The sequence below is a fragment of the Triticum aestivum genome, chromosome 4A, assembly GCF_018294505.1.
Source record: "Triticum aestivum cultivar Chinese Spring chromosome 4A, IWGSC CS RefSeq v2.1, whole genome shotgun sequence".
NCBI classification, from domain to species: Eukaryota; Viridiplantae; Streptophyta; class Magnoliopsida; order Poales; family Poaceae; genus Triticum; species Triticum aestivum.
The window spans coordinates 624,820,068-624,845,867 of NC_057803.1; the positions used below are offsets into that span (position 1 = coordinate 624,820,068).

A 25,800-nucleotide genomic window follows, 5' to 3' on the forward strand; every position below is an offset into this window, starting at 1 on the left:
ATGTAGAATTATTCTGCAAAGCATAAATGAATGTTTGAAAGGAGTTTTTCAAGGAAAGACCTCGATGAAGCTGCTTACATATTGAGCATCAAGATCTATAGAGATAGATCAAGACGCTTGATAAGTTTTTCAATGAGTACATACCTTGACAAGATTTTGAAGTAGTTACGTCGATGACAAATGGTTAAAATTATCCTTAGTGGAATAAGGATATGTTTCTCGATTAAGGAGGTGAGAAAAGGTTCATCGTAAAGGGTTACGTCGATGCAAGTTTTGACACTGATCCAGATGACTAAAAGTCTCAATCTGGATACATATTGAAAGTGGGAGCAATAAGCTAGAGAAGCTCCGTGCAGAGCATTGTTGACATAGAAATTTGCAAAATACTTACGGATCTGAATGTGGCAGACCCGTTGACTAAACTTCTCTCACAAGCAAAACATGATCACACCTTAGTACTCTTTGGGTGTTAATCACATATTGATATGAACTAGATTATTTACTCTAGTAAACCCTTTGGGTGTTGGTCACATGACGATGTGAACTATGGGTGTTAATCACATGGTGATGTGAACTATTGATGTTAAATCACATGGCGATGTGAATTAGATTATTGACTCTAGTGCAAGTGGGAGACTGAAGGAAATATGCCCTAGAGGCAATAATAAAGTTATTATTTATTTCCTTATATCATGATAAATGTTTATTATTCATGATAGAATTGTATTAACCGGAAACATAATACATGTGTGAATAAATAGACAAACAGAGTGTCACTAGTATGCCTCTACTTGACTAGCTCGTTGATCAAAGATGGTTATGTTTCCTAACCATAGACATGAGTTGTCATTTGATTAACGGGATCACATCATTAGGAGAATGATGTGATTGACTTGACCCATTCCGTTAGCATAGCACTTGATCGTTTAGTTTGTTGCTATTGCTTTCTTCATGACTTATACATGTTCCTATGACTATGAGATTATGCAACTCACATTTACCGGAGGAACACTTTGTGTGCTACCAAACGTCACAACGTAACTGGGTGATTATAAAGGTGCTCTACAGGTGTCTCCAAAGGTACTTGTTGGGTTGGTGTATTTCGAGATTAGGATTTGTCACTCCGATTGTCGGAGAGGTATCTCTGGGCCCACTCGGTAATGCACATCACTATAAGCCTTGCAAGCATTGCAACTAATGAGTTAGTTGCGGGATGATGTATTACGGAACGAGTAACGAGAATTGCCAGTAACGAGATTGAACTAGGTATTGAGATACCGACGATCGAATCTCGGGCAAGTAACATACCGATGACAAAGGGAACAACGTATGTAGTTATGCGGTCTGACCGATAAAGATCTTCGTAGAATATGTAGGAGCCAATATGGGCATCTAAGTCCCGCTATTGGTTATTGACAAGAGAGGTGTCTCGGTCATGTCTACATAGTTCTCGAACCCGTAGGGTCCGCATGCTTAACATTCGTTGACGATATAGTACTATATGAGTTATGTATGTTGATGATCGAATGTTGTTCGGAGTCCGAGATGAGATCACGGACATGACGAGGAACTCCGGAATGGTCCGGAGATAAAATTTGATATATGGGATAGTAGTGTTTGATCTCCGGAAGGGTTCTGGAATTAACCGGAAGGGGTTCCGGATGTTTCCCAAAATGTTTGGGCACGAGAACACTTTATCTGGGCCAAAGGGGAAAGCCCACGAGGCTTTTGGAAAGTGCAAAAGGAAGTTTTGCGGAGACCAGAGGCTAGACGCCAGGAACCCTGGCGTCTAGGGGGTAGAGGCCGGGAACCCTGGCGTCTAGCCCTGGAGTCCGAGAAGGACTCTTGCCTTTCGGGTGAAACCGACTTTGAGGAGGCCTTTACTCCAAGTTTTGATCCCAGGGCTCAACATATAAATAGAGGGGTAGGGCTAGCACCAAAGACACATCAAGAAACCCCAAGCCGTGTGCCGGCAACCCCGTCCCCTCTAGTTTATCATTTGTCATAGTTTTCGTAGTGCTTAGGCGAAGCCCTGCGGAGATTGTTCTTCACCAAACACCGTCACCACGCTGTCGTGCTGCCGGAACTCATCTACTACTTTGACCCTCTTGCTGGATCGAGAAGGCGAGGACGTCACCGAGCCGAACGTGTGCAGAACTCAGAGGTGCCATGCTTTCAGTTCTTGGATCGGTCGGACGTGAAGACATATGACTACATCAACCGCGTTGATATAACGCTTCCGTGAATGGTCTACGAGGGTACGTAGACAACACTCTCCCCTCTCGTTGCTATGCATCACCATGATCTTGCGTGTGCGTAGAATTTTTTTTGAAATTACTATGTTCCCCAACACTTGCCATGGGAGAAGTGCTTAGCTTTGGGTTCGATCTTGCGGTGTCCTTTCCCAGTGACAGAAGGGGCAGCAAGGCACGTATTGCATCGTTGTCATCGAGGATAACAAGATGGGGTTTATTTCATATTGCATGAATTTATCTCTCTACATCATGTCATCTTGCTTAAGGCGTTACTCTATTTTAACTTAATACTCTAGATGCATGCTGGATAGCGGTCGATGAGTGGAGTAATAGTAGTAGATGCAGAATCATTTCGGTCTACTTGTCACGGACGTGATGCCTATATACATGATCATGCCTAGATATTCTCATAACTATGCTCAATTCTGTCAATTGCTCAAGAGTAATTTTTTCACCCACCGTAGAATACTTATGCTCTTGAGAGAAGCCACTAGTGAAACCTATGGCCCCCGGATCTATTCTCATCATATCAATCTCCATCACTTTAATCTTGCTTTGCTTTTTACTTTGCCTTTACTTTCTACTTTGCATCTTTATACCAAAAATATTATATCTATCAGATCTCACTCTCGTAAGTGACCGTGAAGGGATTGACAACCCTTAATCGCGTTGGTTGCGAGTAGCTATCGTTTTGTGCAGGTACGAGGGACTTGAGCATGGCCTCCTACTGGATTGATACCTTGGTTCTCAAAAACTGAGGGAAATACTTACGCTACTCTGCTGCATCATCCCTTCCTCTTTGGGGAAAACCAACGCAAGCTCAAGACGTAGCAGCACCCTTAATATAACTTGCAACACATACCAAACCCTCAATAATACACGGGTTTAGAGAACTCCTAAAGTCATCTAAACCCTTCCAATGGTGCTGAAAGTTGATTCTGATGACATGAAGCTAGCTAGTATAGTTAAGAACTGGCCTACCATGTTTACCAACATAGGGTATCTAGATGCATTCACCTTGCACCAATCAAGAAGACTGAATTCATGGTTGGCTGTTATGTTTCTCATTCACGCTTTGATGGTCTTGATTATGTGCTTGATAAGATTGACCGGAACTCACAATCTACTAGTGGCATTGAGCTACTTGTCACACAACTAGACTTGGATGATGACGCACCAGATATTTGTTATTTCATTATGTGTGGGTATAGACTATAGACTGGTTGGTTGGAACGTTATGCACATAAAAGAACATTCTGCAAATAGTCACGTCATTCAGGTATTTGTCAGAGTGAATGGTTTAGAAATATCTACCATGATATTTAATGTTATTTAAATATACTTGAACACACACATACATGGAAATATTTGTATGCACTATATAATTTATGGAAATTTCAAAAATATTCCAACAGCACCCTTATTGATATTGAAATATATTGCTTTTTCTGAGAAGTTCAAAGGCCACATATTAAGTAGTTCGGACCCTTACAAAAACACTCTTATTGAAATTGAAAATAAATCCATGTTATTAGGGGTGTAAAAGTCTTCTTCTTTCTACATCCACCGGCAGTCAAAGAGGGAGCTGGAGGAGCAAGATGTATAGAACAATTGTTTCCCTTTCGAACTATCCCAACGTAATTTGGTAAGTTCAAAATGGGCATGACTAGTTTAGTACCCTATAACAAACAAAGCAATGCCTCTTAGAGACCAAACCCTATAATTTTTTAACCCTGCCACAACCTAGCCGAAGCGTTGGTCCTTGCCTTGTCCATCGCTAAAAGCGATAGTTGGGAGGAAAGGGTGTCCATTGTCTTGCCGGGGCAACCGTAGATCACAACTACCTTTTTGTTTTGCATGTGATCACTATTTTTTTGACATCCAACTTTCCCTTTATTCACTGGTGATCAAAGTTACATCCTTTACAAGCACATGATTAATATAGAACGTCTAGGATTTTCCATCCAAGCAATAGGAGTAGAAAACTTAGCTAGGCCATCTAATGCATGAACAACACAATTCAGTTCTATGGGGCAATAGGTGGTGGGGGCCTATTTCTTAGTTTGTAGGGCATGATACGAGAGCCACCTCCTGGGTTAGTCTTTCCGACTCCCAAGGAAGCCCCGCCGCCGCCAACCTCGACCGCCTCCTTAATCATTCCTCCTCACCGTTGTCGGTTGTGGCCTCCACGGCGGACCTGTCGGCGGCGGCGGGCCTTCCCTCTATGACTGCATCCCTCCCTGTCTCTTTCTCCATAAAACCTCCTCCTGATTTGTCTCGTCTCCTTCATGATCTGTTTGTGCTGCCACTTGTTACGTGGCTGGCTTGTTGTGAGGGTTCCAAATCGAGCAAAGCTTCTCCGAGAAACCACGTGGTTGGTTGCGATGTTCCGTTGGTGGATGCAGGCACTGGTGGAAAAAGGGCCTTTGGTCGCTGTTCGCAACTACCATTAGTCGTGGTTGCGCAACCGCGACCAAACAGGCGCGACTAAAGGCCCCCCCTTTAGTCGCGATTGCTTAAGAACCGCGACTAAAGGCCCGTCCACGTGGGCGCCAGGCGGCCGTCGGGGCGGAGGACCTTTAGTCGCGGTTCTTCTGGCCAACCGCGACTAAAGGCCGCCGCAGGTTTAGGGTTTTAGCCCCCCCCCCCTAAACCTGTTTTCTGTTTAATTTGTATTGTTTTATTTCTTTTGTGCTTTATTTTAATTTTGAAGGAGTTTCACATATTCTACGGTACTACATACATGCATATGAATGTACAATTTCAAACAAATTTGAAATTAGAACCAAAAAGAATTCAAGAGGAATATACAATATATATTCAATATCATCGGATGACCATATACAATTTTGAACAAGTTTCCATACATAATTTAATGCATATAAAGTTCTACGTCCTCGTAATGGTGTTCTCCTTTAGGATGGAGGACTTCCCTCCTGAACCATCCAGCTAGTTCCTCTTGAAGTGGTCGGAAGCGAGCTTCTGGACTAAGCATCATCCGGAGGTTATTCCTCTGAGCATTGGTATCACTCGGAACCCGCCGCTCAGAGGTGTATCTCCGGATCATCTCACAGACATAGTATGCACATAGATTGGTCCCCGCTGGCTGAATATCCTCACCATTCTTAGCCTTTGACCTTTTGAATTCTAGCTCTTTTTTGAATTCACCGACCTTTGTATCTACGAACCGTCTCCAAACCCTACGAGGCAAAGAAAATTAAATGAACAAGAGAGTTATTAGTTACTTGATATTAGGAAATGAACGAAATAGGCCGATCGATATAGAGCGCAAATGAATGAAAATAATTACTTCTGCAGCATTCTTCTCATGCCGCCCCAAAGCTTTGAATCCTTATTCAGAGAGTCGTGGACGAGACATTCTAAGGTGTCAACTTTAATTACTAGCAGAATCCAGTGGAACCTGCGGACACGATACATGCACAGTACGTCATGCATAACTCATCGATTAGCCAGCCACATACCATGCATGGAGTAAACAAAAGAGAATATTCTCAAGACAGAAACACTCACCCAAAATGGTAAGGAAATAGAATATCACTTTTGAGTTCCTGCTTTGTAAGAAACTGCCACAGGTCTGCCTCCATGTCGGCGGGGTGATGCTCCAACACATATCCATTAACGATGTGTGGGTCAATGAACCCAACATCATGGATGTTCCTTACTCTGCATTCCTTAGTCTTCATTCTGCATGTATAATAGCGGACACAACAATATAGTTAGGACATATATATAGTGCAGGCAATATGAACGAGATGGGGTAGAAATAAATCACTTACAGAACGTAGCAACTGATGATAGATTTGTCGAGCTCGCGCAGATTGAAAAGCTGGAACAATTCACTCAGATGAATTTGTACATAGTAATGTTTGAAGTGATGCTCATATCTAACTTCCGCATAAATATATTCTTTGGCGTTTTTATTTTTTATGTAACCCTTGTACCATTTCAGCAGACCTTTCATTTGTGGAGGTAGATCCTCTTCCTGCGCAGGCTCGACGAGAGGCCCATTCTTCACATATGTAATTACTACCTCCTTCACTGGCGCCTCATCAAGGCCTAACAGTTCACAAAGAGTAATACCTAAGTTGGCCGCTTGTTCTCTGGCACTCGTTACAGTCAATCCATGTGCTGCCGCAGCTGCTATGATATCGGGGTCATCCGGACCGGCGGCTTTCACTATAAGCGGGGCAATCGATTGTTTACTTTGTTCCCCGAGCTGGGCAACTCGTTTCCCGCTTTTTTTACTTTCTAATTCCGTTTTCTCGGCCTCCTCCAAGGCTTTGTTCTCCTGGTTCTCCGCCCGCTCTTTCTTCTCCTTCAACATGAGTGCCTGCCTACGAAGTTCACGTGCATAGTCGTCAGGCAGATTCTTCGCGGCTTGGGACGGTGTGCTCAAAAATGACTTAGCCCACTTCTTTTGCTCATCAGAAAATACTGGCTTGGGCTCGGGCTCTCTTTTCTTCTTGCAGTCCGCCTTCCATTTCTCATGATCAGCAGCCGTGGCCGCGGCAGTTTCCTCGGCACTACGTTCCCAAGGCCTTGTGGGGAGAGGCTTCAGTGATGGCTCCGGTACCTTTGTGGTCTTAGGTACATAAGGGTCTGGGTTAATAATCCAGGACTGCTTCTGCTTCTTTGCCGGAGGTGGATTGGGGGGCGGCGTCTGATCACCCGCCGGACGAGGACTGGGGGGCGGCGTCTGATCACCCGCCGGACGTTGTGGACTGGGGGGCGTCGGCTGACGTGACGGAGGTGTAGGTGAACCGCCACCACCACCACCGCCGCCGCCACCGCCACCACCACCACCGTAGGGGGGTGGACTTGTTGTCCTTGTTGTAGATGCATAGAGTCACGGGCCAGGTGCTATGGCTGGAGCTCTGCTCGCCAAAAGGATTCATGCCATCTGTACTTAGACCAAATCTTATGTTCCTTGCGTCAGCTGCAAAATCTTTGAACTCTCTGTCGATCTTTCTCCATTGCGTTCCATCTGCGGTGTGTCTCAACTCCCCGTCCGACTTACGGTCCTCTTTGTGCCATCGCAACAACTTGGCATGCTCTTTGTTCCTGAACAGACGTTTCAACCGTGGTATTATAGGAGCATACCACATCACCTTGGCGGGAACCCTCTTCCTGGGTTTCTCGCCCTCAACATCGTCACCAGGGTCATCGCCTCTGATCTTATAACGCAATGCAGTGCATACCGGGCATTCATTCAAATTCTCGTATTCACCGCGGTAGAGGATGCAGTCGTTGATGCATGCATGTATCTTCAGAACCTCTAAACCTAGAGGGCAGACAACCTTCTTTGCTTCGTACGTACTGGCGGGCAACTCGTTATTCTTTGGAAACATATTCTTCAACATTTTCAGCAAGTTTTCAAATGACGAGTCAGCTACACCTGCCTGTGCCTTCCATTTCAGCAAATCCAGTGTGCAGCCCAGCTTTTTCAGACCATCATCGCATCCGGGGTACAACGACTTTCTATGATCCTCTAACATGCGATCCAAATTCTCCCTCTCCTTTTCAGTTTCGCAGCGTCTCCGTGCATCAGCAATGGTCCGACCAAGATCATCAACGGTCTCATCACGTGCCTCTTCTTCACCTTCACCTTCCCCTTCACCTTCCCCTTCACCTTCAGCATCCTCCATGAAAGTATCACCGAAATGAGCAAGATAGCTTTCATCGATGAAATCATCCCCTTCTTCATCTTCTTCCATTATAACCCCTCTTTCTCCATGCTTGGTCCAACAATTATAGCTTGGCATGAAACCGTGCCGAAGCAGGTGCAGGTGAACTTCTCTTGAGGAAGAGTAACCCTTCTGATTCTTACAGTCAACACATGGACAGATAACAAAACCCTTCTGCTTGTTCGCATTAGCCACTACGAGGAAATCTTTCAAACCCGTAGTGAACTCGCGGGATAGTCGGTTACCGTACATCCATTGCCGATTCATCTGCATTATTATAATATAAAATATATAATTAACCATCATGCATTTGTTAAACTAACTAGCTATAAACAATAGAAATTAAACAATGAACAACACACATGCATATTTTATCAATGACACACATGCATGAAAGGTTCAAGTTGCTAACCGCGATCGAGGAGGAAAAAATAAATGAGGAACCTCAAGTGTGGCTCCAACACTTCATATCATGTTTGTTTCACCCTCTTGGGGCATTTCATCAAACACCTTGTGTGCGTAAGAGGAACCAAAAGCAAACCTACACCCCCTTGTGAAGCTTGTGAAGAGAAGTGGCACCAAATGGCTAAGTGAGCGTGTTGAACTGGTATATATAGGGGAGGAGCTTTAGTCGCGGTTGGCCTGGCCAACCGCGACTAAAGGCCTTTGGGCACCTTTAGTCGCGGTTGGCCTGGCCAACCGCGACTAAATTCCCTCACGTGCACCAGCTGGCCACCGAGCGCCCTGGGCCCAGGCCTTTGGTCGCGGTTCGTCTGCCGAACCGCGACTAAAGACTTCATTAGTCGCGGTTCCTACAGTTTCGCGACTAATGGGGCTGGATGGAAGCCTCTTTTTCTACCAGTGAGGGTTGAACCGATTCATGGGTCAGGGCTACTGCTGCCCTAGTTTCAGTCTGGAGCGGCTAGACGGATTGCCATTATCGTGTGGTATTCCGTGGTCTGGCGACAGCTAATACGATGATCGAAACGAGAGTTGCGAAGTGCCCTGTCCTCTATGGCTTTGGAGGGCCGTGGAAGCGATGCAACAGACTGATGACATGCATACAGCTGGATGTGTGAAGATCTAAAGGTTCTACACTGGTGGTTTGAATCATGTGATTTGCAGGTTTGTGTGTGACATGCATCTATGTTCCCATGAGGCGTTACTCCACTCGGACACACGGATGATGCTGCATTGCCGGTGTGGACGACACATCAATGGTCGGCGTTCATTGATTTTGGTTGTTAGTGCAGATTTGCCATAGTCATGTCGGGTTGCTTGAGCATCCGTAATTTGGATTTTTGCGGCTCTATTACATTTCTTCTTTGGTGAGATCAGGGAAATGGAGGTGACAATACATCATGTCTTCGATTTGATGGTGCTTCTCAAGTACCTAGTCCAAAGCACCGGGGTGAAAGCCCTAGGTTTGACCTACTTGGTTATACCTGGCAATGGTGGTTTACCTTTTTGAAGGAAATGCATGTAGTTTTCTCGGACTTAGTCTTCAGGGTGAAAACCCATGATCTACCTTCAGTTGTAAGATCCGGTGTTGACGGCATTTATGCGACATTCCCTTCCTGAAGGCATTGCTATTGAAGAAACCTTTATCATAGTCCTTATGTAGTCATGCGATGGTTGTTTCCGTATTTCGTCGATCGTTGGTTTGATCGCTTTTGATTTATTTCTTCTACCCAGGCATAGCTTCGGTCTTGTATGACTTTGCTCACTGCCGGCGTGACATTTTGTGTGCGTGTGGTGGTTGTGTGCATCCTAACTGCGCAGAGGCTAGGTGTGTTCATTGTGTTTGTAGGCCCTTGATGCTACAGTAAGAATCAATAAAAGTGCCCTTTATCGAAAAGGGCAATGAGGTTTTGGGGGGGGGGGGGGGGGGGGGGGGCTCTACAGCACATGTGATAACAATCATCAAATATTGTTCTGGCTGCTCTGCCGAAGCTGCCACCCTCCATAGAAAGCCACCATATCAGGTAAGTTACAGGCTAGCAATATATCATGTGAGCTGTGGAAATGGAGGATATGGGATAAGGTATAAGTTGGGAGTGATAATACAAAGCTATGAGTTGTAATACGAACTATAGTAGTTGTTTCCCTTTTGAACTGTCCGGACGGACGTAATTAGTCTGTTTAAAAAAGACATGACAAGTATAGTAACCTATATCAAACAAAACATTGCCGTGAGGCCTCCGTATGACGTGAATGCATGCATGCATATATCATCGAATATTACCTCCTGCCAGAGGTGGGGAGGCTACGCGGGGTCGCGGCAGGGTTCAACAGAGGCGTGGGAAACCTAGCCGCGCTGCCGCGGCCCCCTCCCCACCTCCTCGCCGCCACCAGAGGTGCGGCCGGCGAAGCCGCGCTGACTCCCGGGAAGGTGGCGGCCGAGCGCCTCGGCTGACCTGGCTCTGTGCGCTGTGCCGCCTCCCTCTTTTCCCGTCGACTTCTGCTGCGCACCGACGTTGGTGCGCCTCCGGCGGCTCATCCCCCCTCCCCGGCCCTCGCCCGCCCCCTTTCGGTCGGGCTTCGGCTGCTCCTAGACTTCACCGGCGCGACCTTCCCCCTCCCCACCTTCTGCGCCAGATCCATGGCGGCCGCCAGCGCCCCTACTGCTGCTGACGCCGGATCCCAGGAGGATGGGGTCGGGGCTTCTTGGTCGGGCTGGCCAGCCCTAGGGGCGCCACGGTGGCGCTCTTCCACCCTGCGGGTTGCGGCCATGGCTCCGGAGCGACGGTTCATCTCGGTGGTCCTCAGTGGTTGCCCGCGGCTGCTGCCTCCTGCAGCGTGCTGATCGGGTGTGTGGCACGCCTGCGAGCTCCCTTCGCCCTCCCCATACCCTGCAGGTGTGGCCTCGGCCCTGGCGGCCATGGACCTGTGCCCTCCTCCAGTGTCCATGGTTGGTCGGAGCGGCTCCAGATCCGGCGCTCCCCGCGTTCGAGTTGCGTCTATTTCCGGCTCATTCGGCTTGTCGGTGTCTCGGTAGCTCCGCAAGCACCCCTACGGGCATTTGTGGTTGGCCCATATCCACCCCGGTGTGGCTTCGACTCCGGTGTGCCTCTGGAGCTGCACCCCTTCCAGCTCCTTCGGCTCGCCGGGCGTCCCAGCAGCTCGGATCTGCGTTTCTCTCCAGATCTTAGCTTGTTTGGGTCTTCGACCAGCGTCGCATCCCTCCATTCTTCCGCCCGACTGCCCAACCCTGCCCACCTTCGTGCTCCTTCCGCCCTTCCGCATGTTCGCTAGCTCATTCTTTCGGCAGCGCACGATGCCTTCCTGCGATGGCAGCTTCGGCCTCCGACTCGACCTCCTCCTCCTCGACTATTGCTCCGACAGCTTGGGACTGCTCAGACTCGGCCAGGGCGAAATCCTTGCTCGAAATTTCAATGCTAGCAGCGAAGACACCGCGAGTGCCTTTTCCTTCTTGGAGGCGCTGCCATGGTCGTTTTCTGTGCCCCTCTTCGAGCATCAGGGGAAACCCTAGGTCCTGCTTTGTGGATCGGACGACAATGGTGCCCCGGCGTCGTTCCCCTTCATGAAGGCATCGTCTTGTATGCTCGCGGTGTCCTCGCTGGTAATTTTGATGATGTTGTTCGTCTTGTTGGTTTGGTTTGGGCTGCGTCCTAGGGTGGCGAGATTAGCCGTGTTACTTTTCTGTTTGAGCTGAGCATCCTATGTCCCTCTGCTCCGGTAGCCATGTTCACGCCTCCTGCGTTTGTGTCATGACTTCTACCACCCTCTATACTCGTTCTTAATTTCTTCTATCAATGAAATGATACGCAAGCTTTACGTATTCACGAAGAAAAAAGAGCTATCTAGGCTAGCTTCTTGTAGCTTAGCTAACAGCCTCCCTTCGAGGAACGCTCACCCCTGACATCCTGATTTCTATTTTTAGAAAAGGAGGACAGCCCCTAACCTCTGATGATCAGCCTTGACATCCAATGGACCAGATCCCTTGGGCGCACCCTTGACATTAAGCTGTATGTGCCGGAGCAAAACACTCAGCAACCATTTATCTACCGTGGCAAAATTTCTCGCACAATCGGACAATTTGCTTCCTAAGCGTATCGATGGTCTGAGTCAGATCCCTGCTCTACACTGTTTTTTTTAGAGAACTCTACACTATAGATATGTTCTTGCCTTATTGGTCGATCCAGAGCGCTAGCCCCTTTAATCTTTTTTTCACGTGCTTGTGATGAAGCTCTTGCTTCTGCGGGGATTTTTATCCTTGGCCGTACAAAATACTGTAATCGTTAAACTACAACAGTATTGAAGGATCTGGTCTATTAGATCAACATGGATACACTGTGCATATTATTTGTACGAATATCTGCTCTTTTGCTCCATCCGCTTCATCCAAACATTCGACATTGATGCATCTAACATCTAACATTTACACTTGCACAAGAGAAGTGTCTATAGATTAAGCATTTATAATTCACTATGTGATCTAGAGTCCAAATGCCCTACCAGGATACAACAACATCATAAATCACAGAGAATAGAACACATGACATGCATATATCCACGGCAAATTTCTGGATACATCCACGGCAAATTTGTACATAAGAAAACATGGTTGGTATACATTAGCTGCAAGCCGCCATTGATATTGTTTTCAGCAAGTATGTAAGATAATTTCTGGAAATTTTATTTAAAGTAGGAAATTAACACATCATAGAGAATACAAGAGATAGAATAATATGCCCATCTTGACATTCACGAACCAAGTTCATAAGAAAATACACTTGGTCTACATCAGCTGCAAGCCGCCCGTTGATATTCGGGTCAGCGTGTATGTAAGACATTTTTGGGAAATTTCATTGAAAGTAGGAAAATGATACTATATAGATCCATGAAGTTACATAACATGATTGGCCCAACCAACTGATTGTGAGATATACTGAACTTGGACACGGACGTTAGCTCCATCATGGAAGATGGAACTAATCCGCTTATAGATCATTCATCTCCTGTTACGACTTTGTTGCTCCCAGACACGACATGGTTGCTTCCAGATACGGTATTGTTGCTCCCAGATACTGTATTGCGGCTCCCGGATACCGTATGGAAGCTCCCGGATACATTATTGTCGTTTCCGGATACGGCATTGTTGTTGTCAGTTATGACATGCTTGTTCCCAGATACGACATGGTTGCTTCCAACTACGGTATTGTCACTCCCGGTTACGATAGTGTTGTTACTCCCTGACACACTGTTGTTGTTCCCAGATATGACAGTGTTGTCATTCCCAGAAACAACATTGGTGCTCCCAGATCTGACGGTATTGTTGGTCCCTGATATCGTATTTGGTTGAGGTTGTTGTTGGAGTGTTCTTCTATTACGCTTCACATACAATGGCATGTTAGTGAAAGCCTTACCCAGTGAACGACCAGCGATGGCGATGCCCTTGAACCGTATCAAACTCTTGGGTACCTCGCCAATCAATGAATTATCCGAGAGATCCAAGTAACGAAGGTGGTCAAGCTCACCAATCCACGATGGAATGGTGCCGATCAGTCTGTTGTTGGCAAGGTTGAGCTCCTCCAGCCATGCCAGGCCTGCCAAGGATGCTCCTGCAATGGGTCCTGCAAGGCCGCGCCCGGGGAGCCGCAGCGCCGTGACGCGTCCACTTACGCCGTCGCAGTTCACACCTTCCCAGCCACAACACGTGGTTCCGGACCACGCTGCACGGAGGATGACGCCACCGCCGGTGAGGTTCCGGGCAAAGTCCCGCAGAGTGCAGAGGTCGTCGGCGTGGCACGACGTCGCGCTCGTCGCCGGCAGGAGGAACACCAAGCAGAGGAGCACTAGCCAGCATTTCGCCATGGATTAAGCTGTGGTATGCTATGTATCCACAAACAGAACAACTCTTTGTAAGAAACCTTCTTTGGGATGGAAGTAATTCACAAGTGCTCTTGGCAAAAACTGCTTGGGTGGTGCATGTTGTCTTATAGTGTGTGTGTGTGTGTGTGTGTGTGTGTGTGTGTGTGTGTGTGTGTGTGTGTGCGTGTGTTTGTAAGCATGCGTTACAAGTGGTTCAGTACCCATAGTCCGCGGTAACAAGGCCCACGTCTGCCTCCCAATTCAAACTTGATTTTTGTTGTTGTCTGCCGACTGAAAGCCGTGGACTAAAGTTGGCAACTTCCGCTACTCAATTCAAACTTCTATAGTACATAATTGCTTGTGGTCAGCTGCTATAGTTCCAATTTATTGTCTACAGCATAAGATACTTGAATTTGGTAGACTGCCTTAACAACCGCCATCTCACTGCCACTGGATAAGGTATAAGTTGTGCGTGGGAAAACTAAGCTATGAGCTGTGTCAGGAAGGAACTGGTAGTTGCTTCTCTCTTGAACTATCCCAATATAAGTTAGGTGTGAGAAAAGAAACTAAGCAACGGACCAAATATATTCCATGTATTAACCCCCAAAGCTTGTTTACTCTGGGCAACCAAAAAGGGAATAATCGTGTGCTTTTCCATGTATATTTGTGTACTTTGTTTTTTTTCGAATGTGTACTCTTTTATGTACTTCAACTTGCAGCAGTTAAGGTACTTGAAATGCACTGAACTCTCCGCTTAAGACAGAAAGTGCAGAGAACGAGAAATCTACTTGATGAATGCCACCAGAAGTATCACTATCAAGAGACAAAATACCAATCAATCATGTACGCGGGACGCTATTTAGTGAACCTACTAGCTAGTGTTCACATGTCTGTACCAGCTACAAAGAAGCTGCAGTTTCTCTTGTGACCTGTGGAGATGGAGTACCTACTACTCACTAGATAAGGTATCACTGAATATCTAGATGAGGTGTACCTAACTGTCCATACGGTGAGAGCTAGGTAAATAAACTTGTAGTTTAGCTAATAGCCTCCCTTCAACGGACGTTCTCCTCAATGACACCCCTCACAGCCAAACCTCCTTTGGCAACCCTCACACACGAGTCTGCGTCCTGCACTATATGCATGTATCTTCTGCGATCGAGATGGCCGAGCACAACCCCCTTTACTATGTGCCTGACGATTCTAGGTCCACCTAAATGTCTTCCCAAATGGAGATCTTTTCTTCTTTGCAAGATATCAAATGCAGCATCAGCTGGATGCAAATTCCTTTTCCTGGCAGTCATATCCTTTGATAGGGCTGGACGCGAGGTGAGCTGTGTTGGACTTTGGTGGACCGAGCTGAGCTAGTTAGAAAGTTGTGATGAGCCGATAGAACCAACTTGACTCGAACTTAGCTCCTGCTTGGTCCGGCTCATGAGCATCTAAGGGGCAGTTGTTCAGGAGCGATCTAGGGGCTATGTTTTTCCGCTTTTGAAAGCAAACTAAGGACGTATGTTGAACTTGTATTTTCATATGAAAAGTAAAATGATGGTGGTAAAGTATGTTGAACATATTTCTAGAAACGGTCATAGTAAAGTAAAATGATTATATTTTCATATGAAAAGTGTAGAAATCGAACCAGTAACAAGATAAAGCTGGCTACTATAGCCTCTTTCCATTCAAACAGAGAAGTAGAGAGGAGATATATTTGTTAGATGATAATAGGGCTGGGAAAAGGATAGATATCTCACATGCCTAAAATTAAAGGGATACATTTAGGTTCTACCGCAATAACATAAACACATGACTTAAATGGGTAAATGACAATAATGACACAGAGACAAAGTTCTTATACATCCAACGAAAAATATAGAAACATCCACATGAGAACACCACCTATGATCCATCTCCATGCCCCATACACCAAAATAGCAACATCCACATGAGAATACCACCTATGATCCATCTCCATTCCCCATACACCAAAATAGCAACATCCACATGAGATTCTACATGTAACAACAGTTGACCCAACTGTTGTGAGTACATGACCAGTGAAATATGTAAAAATAAACTGTAGAAACTAATGTAGTTACTAATAGTTGAAATCCACCTTGAGAGGAGTCATTCTTTGAGGTATGCATATGTTCGATGGACCTGTGGTGGAGCGGAGTTCCATGTGACGCATCGACGACATGGAGTCTTGGCGGCGTGGCATGGCAGAGCCTGGGCGACAGATGTGTGATGATGGATGCGCGTAGGGAGGACGTGTTGTCTGGCGCCGTGGTGGCGTCAACAACAGTCCTGGCAAGGTCGATGCGTTAGTATCTGCTCTGAAGATGGATCAATGGAAGACGGTGGCGACGACCTATGAGAGTGCGTCAGACCGGTTTGTGCCGCAAACCTGGTATGTGGCTTGGTTGGGGCCTCCGGATTTAGATGTTAGGCTTAGGTGAGAGGTATGGGTGTTCGGCTGACACTTTCTGCACCCCTTCATCAATGGATTGGAGTAGTGACAGATGTTGCCAAGATGACGGCTTCAAACATATTGATGTATTACTTTGTAAGGTTTTGTGAATAATTAATAAATTGGTTGCATGCATCGCCCAGATGCAGAGGCCGGGGGTCACCCTCCTTCAAAACAAATAGTTGTAATCCACCGCACTCTTGGGAAACTTTGTGGTCTGAACATCCTCCTCCCCCTCCTAATTTTCTGAAAGGAAGCCATGACATAACATAAGGGGTTTAATGTGTAACAAAAATATGGAAATCATACCAGCACATTATGTCTTTATGGGCACCTTTAATATAACTTGCAAGACACACCAATCCCAAAATGATAGCTGGGTTTAGAGAACTCCTAAAGTCATCTAAACCATTCCACCGATGCTGAAAGTTAAGTCTGACAACATGAAGCTAGCTAGTATAGTTAAGAACCACCTTACCATCTTTCCTTTCATAAGGTATCTAGATGCATTCACCTTGCACCAATCAAGAACACTGAACACATGGTCGTCTATTATGTTTCCCCACATAAGGTATCATGATGAAGTGCTGGATAAGAATCACGGATTTGGATGATGATGCACCAGATATTTGTTATATCAGTATGGGTGGGTATAGACTGGTTGGTTGGAACGTTATGCAAATAGTCATGTCCATAAGATATTTGTCAGAGTGATTGCTTTAGAAATATCTACCATGATATTTAAAGTTTTTAAAATATACTTCAACACGCACACATACATGCAGATGTTTATGCATGTATGCAGTATATAATTTACGGAAATTTGAAAAATTATTTGAAAAACACCCTTATTGAAATTGAAATATATTATTTTTCTCAAAAGGTTAAATATCACATAATAAGTAGTATATACCCTTAAAAACACCGTTATTGAGATTGAAAAAAAATCGAAGTCATTGGCGGTGTCGAATCTTCTTCCTCCCACATCCACTCGCGGTGCGTCGTGAGCAAAGGTCATTCCTGCCTCTGGGCCTCCATCCAGTGTAGCCAAGAAGCAGTGACTGAGTAGTTGTCGATGTAGAACTTAAGGCATTTACGTTCAAGACATGTGTAAGAAATCATCGCCCCAAAGAAGAAAACACCAAAATCGTTGCAACTGATATTAATGTAAGCAAGTATGTAAGATAATTTCTGGAAATTTTATTTAAAGTAGGAAAAGGATGCTATATCCATGGAGTTACATAACACAATTGGCATGGCCAATTGATTGTGAGCTACACTGATGGACAAATCATTAACCTCCTGTCACGACTTTGTTGCTCCCAGACACAACATGGTTGCTTCCAGATACGGTATTGTTGCTCCCGGATACAGTATTGTGACTCCCGGATACGGTGTGGAAGCTCCCGGATACATTATTGTCAATCCCGGAAACAACATCTTTGTTGTCAGTTACGATATGTTTGCTCCTAGATACGATATGGTTGCTACCCGTTACGGTATTGTCGCTCCCAGTTGTGATGGTATTGTTGATCCCAGCCACAGTGTTGCTGCTTCCAAATATGACAGTGCATGTCATTCCCGGATAGAACGTTGGTTCTACCAGACCGGACTTTGTTGTTGGTCCCAGATATGATATTTGGTCGTTGTTGTTGGAGTGTTCTTCTGTTACGCATCATATGCAACGGCATGCTAGTGAAAGCCATACCCAGTAAACGACCAATGGTGGCGAGGCCCTGGAGATTTATCAAACTCTTGGGTACCTCGCCAACCAATGAATTACCGGAGAGATCCAAATAGCGAAGGTGATCAAGCTCACCAATCCACGATGGGATGGTGCCAATCAGTTGGTTATTGGATAGGTTGAGCTCCTCCAGCTGCACAAGGCCCGCCAATGATGCTCCTGGGATGGGCCCCGCAAGTCCGCGCCCCGGGAGCAACAGCGCCGTGACACGTCCACTTTGGCCGTCACAGCCGACACCTTCCCAGCCGCAGCACAAGGCGCCAGACCACGTGGTGCGTAGGAGCACGCCACCACCACTGAGGTTCCCGGCGAAGCCCCGCAACGCGCGGAGGTCATCGGAGTGGCACGTCGTAGCGCTCGCCGCCGGCAAGACGAACGCCAAGAAGTGGAGCAGCAGCCAGCATTTCGCCATGGATTCAGCTGAAGTATGCTATGTCTACACAAACACAACAACTATCGGTAAGAAAACTTGTTTGGGATGCAAGTGATTCACAAGTGCTCTTGGCAAAAACTCCTTGGGTGGTGCATGTTATCTTATAGTGTGTGTGCGCGCGCGCATCTGTTGCAAGTGATCAGTACTGTTCGTCCGTGGCCGCAAGGCCCACAACTGCCTTCCAATTCAAACTTGGTTTTTGTTGTTATGTGTCGACTGAAATCTATGGACTCAAGCTGCTGCTACTCCTACTCAATTTAAACTTCTTCGAGTCCCTTAGTGCTTATCGTCAGCTGCCATGTAGGATCAGCGCCGAGCTGGTGAGGTAATTAAATAAGAGAGAGGATATTGCCGTATGCAAGCACAGAGACCGCTCTTGTCAGCAATGCCATGCCTAGGCAGGGTAATAATTCAGAGTGAGACGTCAAAAGAGAGGAAGATCTGGAGACGAAGCTGCCATGTAGGACCGGGGCTGAGCTGGAGTGATCCCGTGAGGCTACAGATCCAGTGCACATAGGGAAAGAGGGACACAAAAATATCCTTGGAAGATCTTAATATGCACACGTCAAAAGAAACGACACCAACCTAGATCTAGATAATTTGGATGACATGGAATGACCCGGAAGAGACCATTCATTGGCACCAGCCTAAGGTAATTAATTAGCAAGCACCAAATTCACTATAAATTTGAAATTACCCTATAATATAATTTCAAAGTAATGCATCATGCAATTAGTGAAAATACATGATATGATCTACTCCCAATCACATGCGAAATTGTTACCTTAGTGGGGATTAAATTTTGTGCGGCATTGTCATCCACCGCATGGAAGATCCTACGGAGTTCTATTGGGAATTAACATGTCCACTCTGGCAGTATACAAGATCAAGAGGATATCAGCTGTTCCATGGCTTAGGTGCTACCATGCTCCAATGTCACAAAACTCAAATTTTGAAGTATCCGCAAATTTCAAAATAGAAATCGTGGCTGTTCACAGGATAGGTGTTTAGAACCCCTAATTTTTTAACCTCGAACTCAAAATACACATATAGATACTAAAAGAGACGAATTCAAATGTGAATAGGGACATTTTAGCTTTGGTCTTGTGATACTATTCATATTGGAATTGTCTTTTTGTATCCTTTTATGTATTTCGAATTTAGTGTTGAAAATTTTAGGTGTTGTACATGTTGTTGCAGCTCTCTCTCTCTCTCACTCAGAACTAGAGATAGAAGAAAGAGCAGAATACCCAGGAGTTTCACCGGGCCGCACCACGCAGCCCCGTTACTGTTCCAAGAGCACCAAACTCCAATCTGAAAACACACAAGTGGCCATGGCTTTGTAGTGGCACAGCAACGCAGCCCCCAAGTTTCCGTGCGCACGTACACACTAACTAACCGCACGCATGCACACCCACTTACTTCGCCGGCACACCCACACATCTAGCTTATCCATCTAATGCATGCACGCATGACCCGGCCACCCCAACCGGCCACTAATTCACGCCCAGCTACGCGACGCACGCACACACGCTACAGCCACGAGCACACACACACTACACCACGCACGCACTTTGCCACGGCTTCCGCTGCGTCCCGCACGTCCGGCGCACACTTGACGCGCCCGACGAGTCCGACCGCACCAGTGTGTCCCGCACGTCCCGCGCGCACCCGACGCGCCCGACGAGCCCGACCGCACCAGTGTGTCCCGTACGTTTCGCGCGCACCTGACATTGAGAATCAGGAATTTGAGGACGGACGTGCTACATGGTAAAGAAGTATAGCGTAGAGGAGATGATAAAAGGAAAGATGGTGGAGTATGAGTTCACACCTGAACAGAGGAATAAAACGTTTTCACAATCTAATCCATGGCCTGTTCCGGCTGCTGGGCAAGTCGCCTTGTCGATCGACGGCTCATTTTACTTTGATGGAACCGCGAGTTCAGGGCTGATCCTAAGAAACTCAGATGGTGGACCGATCTTTGCAGCCTACGCGTTACCTTTTCTTCTGTAACGATAAGCTTGAAGCGGAACTACATGCGTTGAGAGAAGGTCTTACTATCACCATGGAGCGATCAACCCTACAGCTGGTAATCCAGTCTATTCCTCTATGGTTCTTTCTTCATTGGCCCCGGATATTTTGGATCGGATTTCTAGAAGCCAAAACAGAGTAGCAGATTGCGTGGCAAACTTTGGGAGGTTACAGTGTATCACGGCTTGTTAGCTATAGAATTATCCATCTTGTATCACTGAGCTTTTGCCAGTTGATTGTAACTTTGTTTCTATGGAATAAAACTCTCTTTCACCCAACAAAAAAAACATACATGTAGTCTCCACAAGCAGTGTACCATTGGGTAGTGCAACTTGTACTCCGGACTTGAAAATTGCAGCACCATCTTCCTTCTGCAGCCCTCAACGGCGCACCGTGAGCAGAGCTTGATGCCGCCTCTGGGCTTCTGACGTAGCAAAGCTCGTGCCGGACAAAGCTTGAAAAAACCAAGGTGCTTGTAGCAGCACGGTTGGGAAGTCGTCGATGTAAACCAGAAGATGCTGACAACCATGATCTCTCGAGATCATTGGCCAGAACCGAGAAGGCCTGGGATATTAATCCTATCTCCATCCCGACAGAGGGGAGGGACACCAAACTCGCAAGTTCCCCGACGAAGCCGTAGCTGGCTGAGCTTCATCAGACGCAGGCGGAACTTGAGGACACCAATATGTTGTGACACCATCCCCTCCACAGGATGTCGCCGCCATAGATCGACACTTATCATGCCGGACCTAAGCCCAACGATCGACTCCAAACTCCAGCCCATCAACAATCTTCCGAGGAAGAACACCGATTTGGGGCGGGCAGAAGGACCTTTATTCTTGTCACCTCCGATGCCCCTACACCGAAGATGAATAACTCAAAGACCCTACGGGGACCGGACATCTGATCTGAGATTCCCCCACTCTCCAGCCGCCGCAACGGCTTGTGGAGGGCAGAGGAACCAGCGGCGGTGGCGCCGGCGGCCAAGGGTAGCTAGACCATCATCTAATCGCCTCTTCCATGAGAGGCCTACTGAAAAAACACGGTTTGCTAATAAATATGGACGGAAAAAAATCCAGCCTAACTAAAGGGTGTGTCTAGAACTCAGTCGATGGAGACTTAACGAAGTCTCAATCAAGTGACGTTAGCGTGTTTTTTTTGCTACAAGCAGCACGGCTGGATGCTACAAACGGCGACAAAAAATGTTGCGACGGCATTGCAAGCAACAACAATAAATGCTACAACCGTTCTATCTGAAATGCTACAACTATCAATGAAGGATGTTGCAAACGGTGAGATGACGTGGTACAACCGATGAGGGGTGACAGTAAAGGTTTTGGATATAGTACCATAATCATGGTACCGACCGAAAAACAGTGAAACAAACAAGTCCCATGGAGAAAACCAGTTGAAGGTATGATGTTGATTAATTATGAACATGGGTGGTGATAAGAGATTGTCATGGACACTGCAAGCTCCCACAGATACCTGATGCTTTCATGTAGGGTTTGATACTTGAACAGCAGCATGCAAGTAGTGAAAACAATGCAGAACGGCGGCTTCTCGGCAACAACGTTGTCAACTATATACATGTAGAATGCAATATTATATACTATGTTGTTTGGTTCTGATAAGGTTCAGGTTTGTAGGCCATGAGCTATCTAGGAATGCTTTCTCTTCGCATATAGTTGTTACGCTCCCGCTAGTCAATTTCCGCACAGATACAGGATTTGGTACAGAATCGATCGAGAGCTAGGGTTCCTGAGAGGGAAGGAAGGAAATCGGGAAGGTAGCCGCCGCCAGATACAACTAGTTAATCGCCACCTCACGCAGGAGGGCTCGGTCTCCCTTTAACCCTGCCCGTGGTATCCCACACTTGGGCCAGGAAGCGACTGTTGGGCTTGGGCTGTCGGCGAGGTCGTTCCAGCCCAACAGAAGCTGTCTTGGTTGCAGTCGGTGGGGTCGCCATGTCAGGGGCCGTGACATCCCCCCCTCCATGAGACACAGCTTGTCCCCAAGCTGGCGCCCTCGGAAAGTGTTGCAGCAGCTCCATGCGATCTTCCCAAGTTGCAAGTTCAGATGGTTGATCTGTCCACCGTACCAGGACCTGTGGTACCTGAGTGCCGCCCCGCTGGACTTGACGGTCCTGTAGGATCTCTTCCGGCACCGGACTTGAAGCCGCTGCTGCTGGCAGTTGAACTTGCGCCTGCTCCGTGGGCAGTAGCGCTTGACGGAGCTGGGAGACGTGGAAGACTGGATGCATGGTGCTGGACTCCGGTAGGCGAAACTTGTATGCGACGGCACCAATGCGCTGGACAACCTGGTACGGGCCGAAGTAGCGAAATGCCAACTTTTGATTAGCACGGGTGGCCACCGAACGCTGCACGTAGGGTTGCAATTTGAGGAAAACCCAGTCGTCAACAGCGAAGGTGCGATCAGAGCGGCGCTTGTCTGCTGAGTCCTTCATCTGCTGTCGTGCACGCAACAGATGTTGGTGGATGAGTGATGTCATCTGCGCCCTGTCTTGAAGCCAGTCTGCCAGGTCTGGAGAAGTACATGCCACCGGATCGACGATGCCGAAATGACGAGGGGCATGGCCATAGAGGACCTCAAAAGGAGACGTACCCAGGGCCGAGTGCGGCGAAGTGTTGTACCAGAACTCCGCTAGTGGAAGCCAGACGCACCATTTGGTTGGGCATGCATTGACGAAACAGTGAAGGAATGTCTCCAGGCACTGATTGACCCGCTCTGTTTGCCCGTCCGTCTGCGGGTGTCGTGCTGTACTCATGCGGAGCTGGGTGTGCGTAAGCCGAAACAACTCCTTCCAGAGGGTGCTTGTGAAGATCGGGTCGCGATCCGAGACGATTGACTCCGGCAGGCCATGCAATTTGTAAATGTTAGCAACAAAGGCCTGAGCCACTTGGAACGCAGTGAAAGGGTGCTACAGGGCTATGAAATGGGCATACCGTGAGAATTTATCCACGACGACAAGGATGGAATTGCATCCAGAGGAACGAGGCAAGCCCTCCACGAAGTCCATAGTGATGAGTTGCCACGCCTGGGTTGGTACTGGTAGCGGCTCGAGTAGCCCGGGATATCGCACCCGCTCCGGTTTTGCTTGCTTGCAAATTTGGCACGCTTCCACAAAGATCTTGACATGGTGCTTATGGCCTGGCCAAGTGAATAGCCGGCGCACCCGGCGGTATGTGGCATTGAACCCCGAGTGGCCTCCGATTGCTCCAGCATGCAAGGCAGACAGCACTTGCTTCTGCAACTCCACGTTGTCGCCAAGCCAAATTCGCCCGTGTTGCTTGATGATTCCATTCTGCAAATGAAACCCATCCAGATCACCTGTCGAGGTCGCCAGGCATGTGAGAAGCTTCTGTGCTGTTGGATCCTCCACGTATCCTTGCTGAACAGCTTCCAGCCATGCCGGTACTGCGGTGGTGATGGCTGCGAGGTCGCCTTGGGGTGGCCCTGGTTTGCGAGACAAAGCATCAGCAGCCCGGTTGTCGATGCCCTTCTTGTAGACGATGCGGTAACGTAACTCGAACAGCTTGGCCATGATCTTCTGCTGCCATGGCGTGGCCAACCACTGATCTTCGAGATGGATGAGGCTGCGCTGGTCCGTGTGAATAATGAACTCATCGTTTTGCAGGTATGCACGCCAATGGTCCACGGCCATAAGAATGGCCAATCCTTCCTTCTCATAGGTGGATAGCTGTCTGTTGCGCAGGCCTAACGCGCGACTGAGAAACGCGATCGGGTGCTTGTCCTGGGAGAGAACTGCGCCAATTCCCAAGTCCGAAGCATCGGTCTCGAGCTCGAAGGTCTTCGTGAAATCAGGCAGTGCCAGCACTGGGGCAGTGACCAAGGCATGCTGCAGAACGCGAAAGGCGCCATCCTCCAGCTCTGTCCAGCGAAAAACTACCCCTTTCTTGAGCAGATCGGTCAGTGGGCGACTGGTGACTGCGAAGCCTCGGACGAACTTGCGGTAATAACCCGCAAGGCCCAGAAACCCACGAACTTCTTTGACATTGGTTGGTACGGGCCATTGCTGCACTGCAGTGATGTTCCTTTGGTCAGTTCGGACACCCTCGGCGCTGATTTCATGCCCCAAATATCTGAGTTGTGTACGGGCAAAAAAACACTTGCTGCGCTTCACTTTCAGGCCGTGTTCTTGCAGGCGTTGGAACACTTGACGAAGAAGATGCACATGAGTGTCCATGTCACGACTGTGCACCAGAATATCGTCGATAAAGACCAGCACCCCATGACGAACCAGTGGGTGTAACACAATGTGCATGCCCCCTTGGAAAGTTGACGGACCCGCTCTGACACCGTACGGCATTACTTTGAATTCAAAGTGCCCGTGGTGGGTTTTAAACGCTGTTTTATGCTCATCCTCCGGTCGCATGCGAATCTGGTGGTAACCTGCCCTTAGATCCAAGCTGTAAAGAACCGTGACCCTGCTAGCTCGTCAAGAAGTTCTTCAATCACAGGCAGAGGGTAGCGATTCTTGACAGTGACTGCATTGAGATGCCGATAGTCTACACAAAATCGCCAGGTAAGGTCCTTTTTCTACACCAAAAGAACCGGAGATGCGAACGGGCTGGAGCTGGGTTGGATTATCCCCTGGGCGAGAATTTCTGAGACCTGACGTTCCACTTCGTCCTTCTGCGCTGGGTTGTGCCTGTATGGTCTGAGGTTAACTGGCCGAGGTCCAGGCACCAGTGGAATGGCGTGGTCGAACGAGCGTTGAGGAGGCAGGCTGTTGGGTTCCTCAAAAAGCACCGCATATTGTTCCAAGAGTTCAGCAACTTCGGGTGGAATAGGTGGTGTTTCCATGTCGTCAGTGAGAGCACAGAGTTGCACCACTCGGGTCACGGCCTTCTGATCCAGGAGTTCACGCAGTTCGCGGCCCGCGATCTGCTGACACTGAGTGACATCCGCTTGAGCACCGCTGAGGTGAACTTGTTTGCCTTCATATTCGAAATCCATGGTTTTCTGAAGCCAATGAACCTTCATGGGGCTGTGACGCACGAGCCAATCGATGCCTAAGATCACATCATAACACCCCAGTGGCAGGACCTTGAGATTTGTAGAAAACTGAACCCCTTGGGAGCGCCAAGAACAGGCAGGTATCTCCTGTTCACAGCGAAGCACTCCCCCATTGGCGACTCGCACTGACAAAGGATGACGAGCTTGCCGAACACCTTGCAATTGTGCTGCCAACCCTGAGCTGACGAAACTGTGCGATGATCCAGAATCCACGAGCATGAGCACTTCTCGCTTCTGAACCCAGCCATGGAGCCGCATGGTTGTGGCTG

The 25,800-nt window shown here is 47.6% G+C and overlaps 1 protein-coding gene and 1 pseudogene across 1 annotated transcript; both read right to left on the bottom strand.

Moving 5' to 3' along the window:
- Positions 1-12,622: 12,622 nt before the first annotated feature.
- LOC123082715 (phytosulfokine receptor 2-like) lies at positions 12,623-13,879 on the bottom strand. Its single transcript, XM_044504984.1, has one exon. It carries the CDS (start codon positions 13,796-13,798, stop codon positions 12,932-12,934), a length of 867 nt encoding a protein of 288 aa, XP_044360919.1. The 5' UTR covers positions 13,799-13,879; the 3' UTR covers positions 12,623-12,931.
- A 3,303-nt stretch (positions 13,880-17,182) lies between these two features.
- Positions 17,183-18,497, bottom strand: LOC123082716 (LRR receptor-like serine/threonine-protein kinase GHR1; annotated as a pseudogene).
- Between the last annotated feature and the right edge of the window lie 7,303 nt (positions 18,498-25,800).

What these genes read in the sequence shown, in the direction of transcription:
- LOC123082715 (XM_044504984.1), bottom strand. Translation starts at nt 13,798, where the DNA reads ATGGCGAAATGCTGGCTAGTGCTCCTCTGCTTGGTGTTCCTCCTGCCG.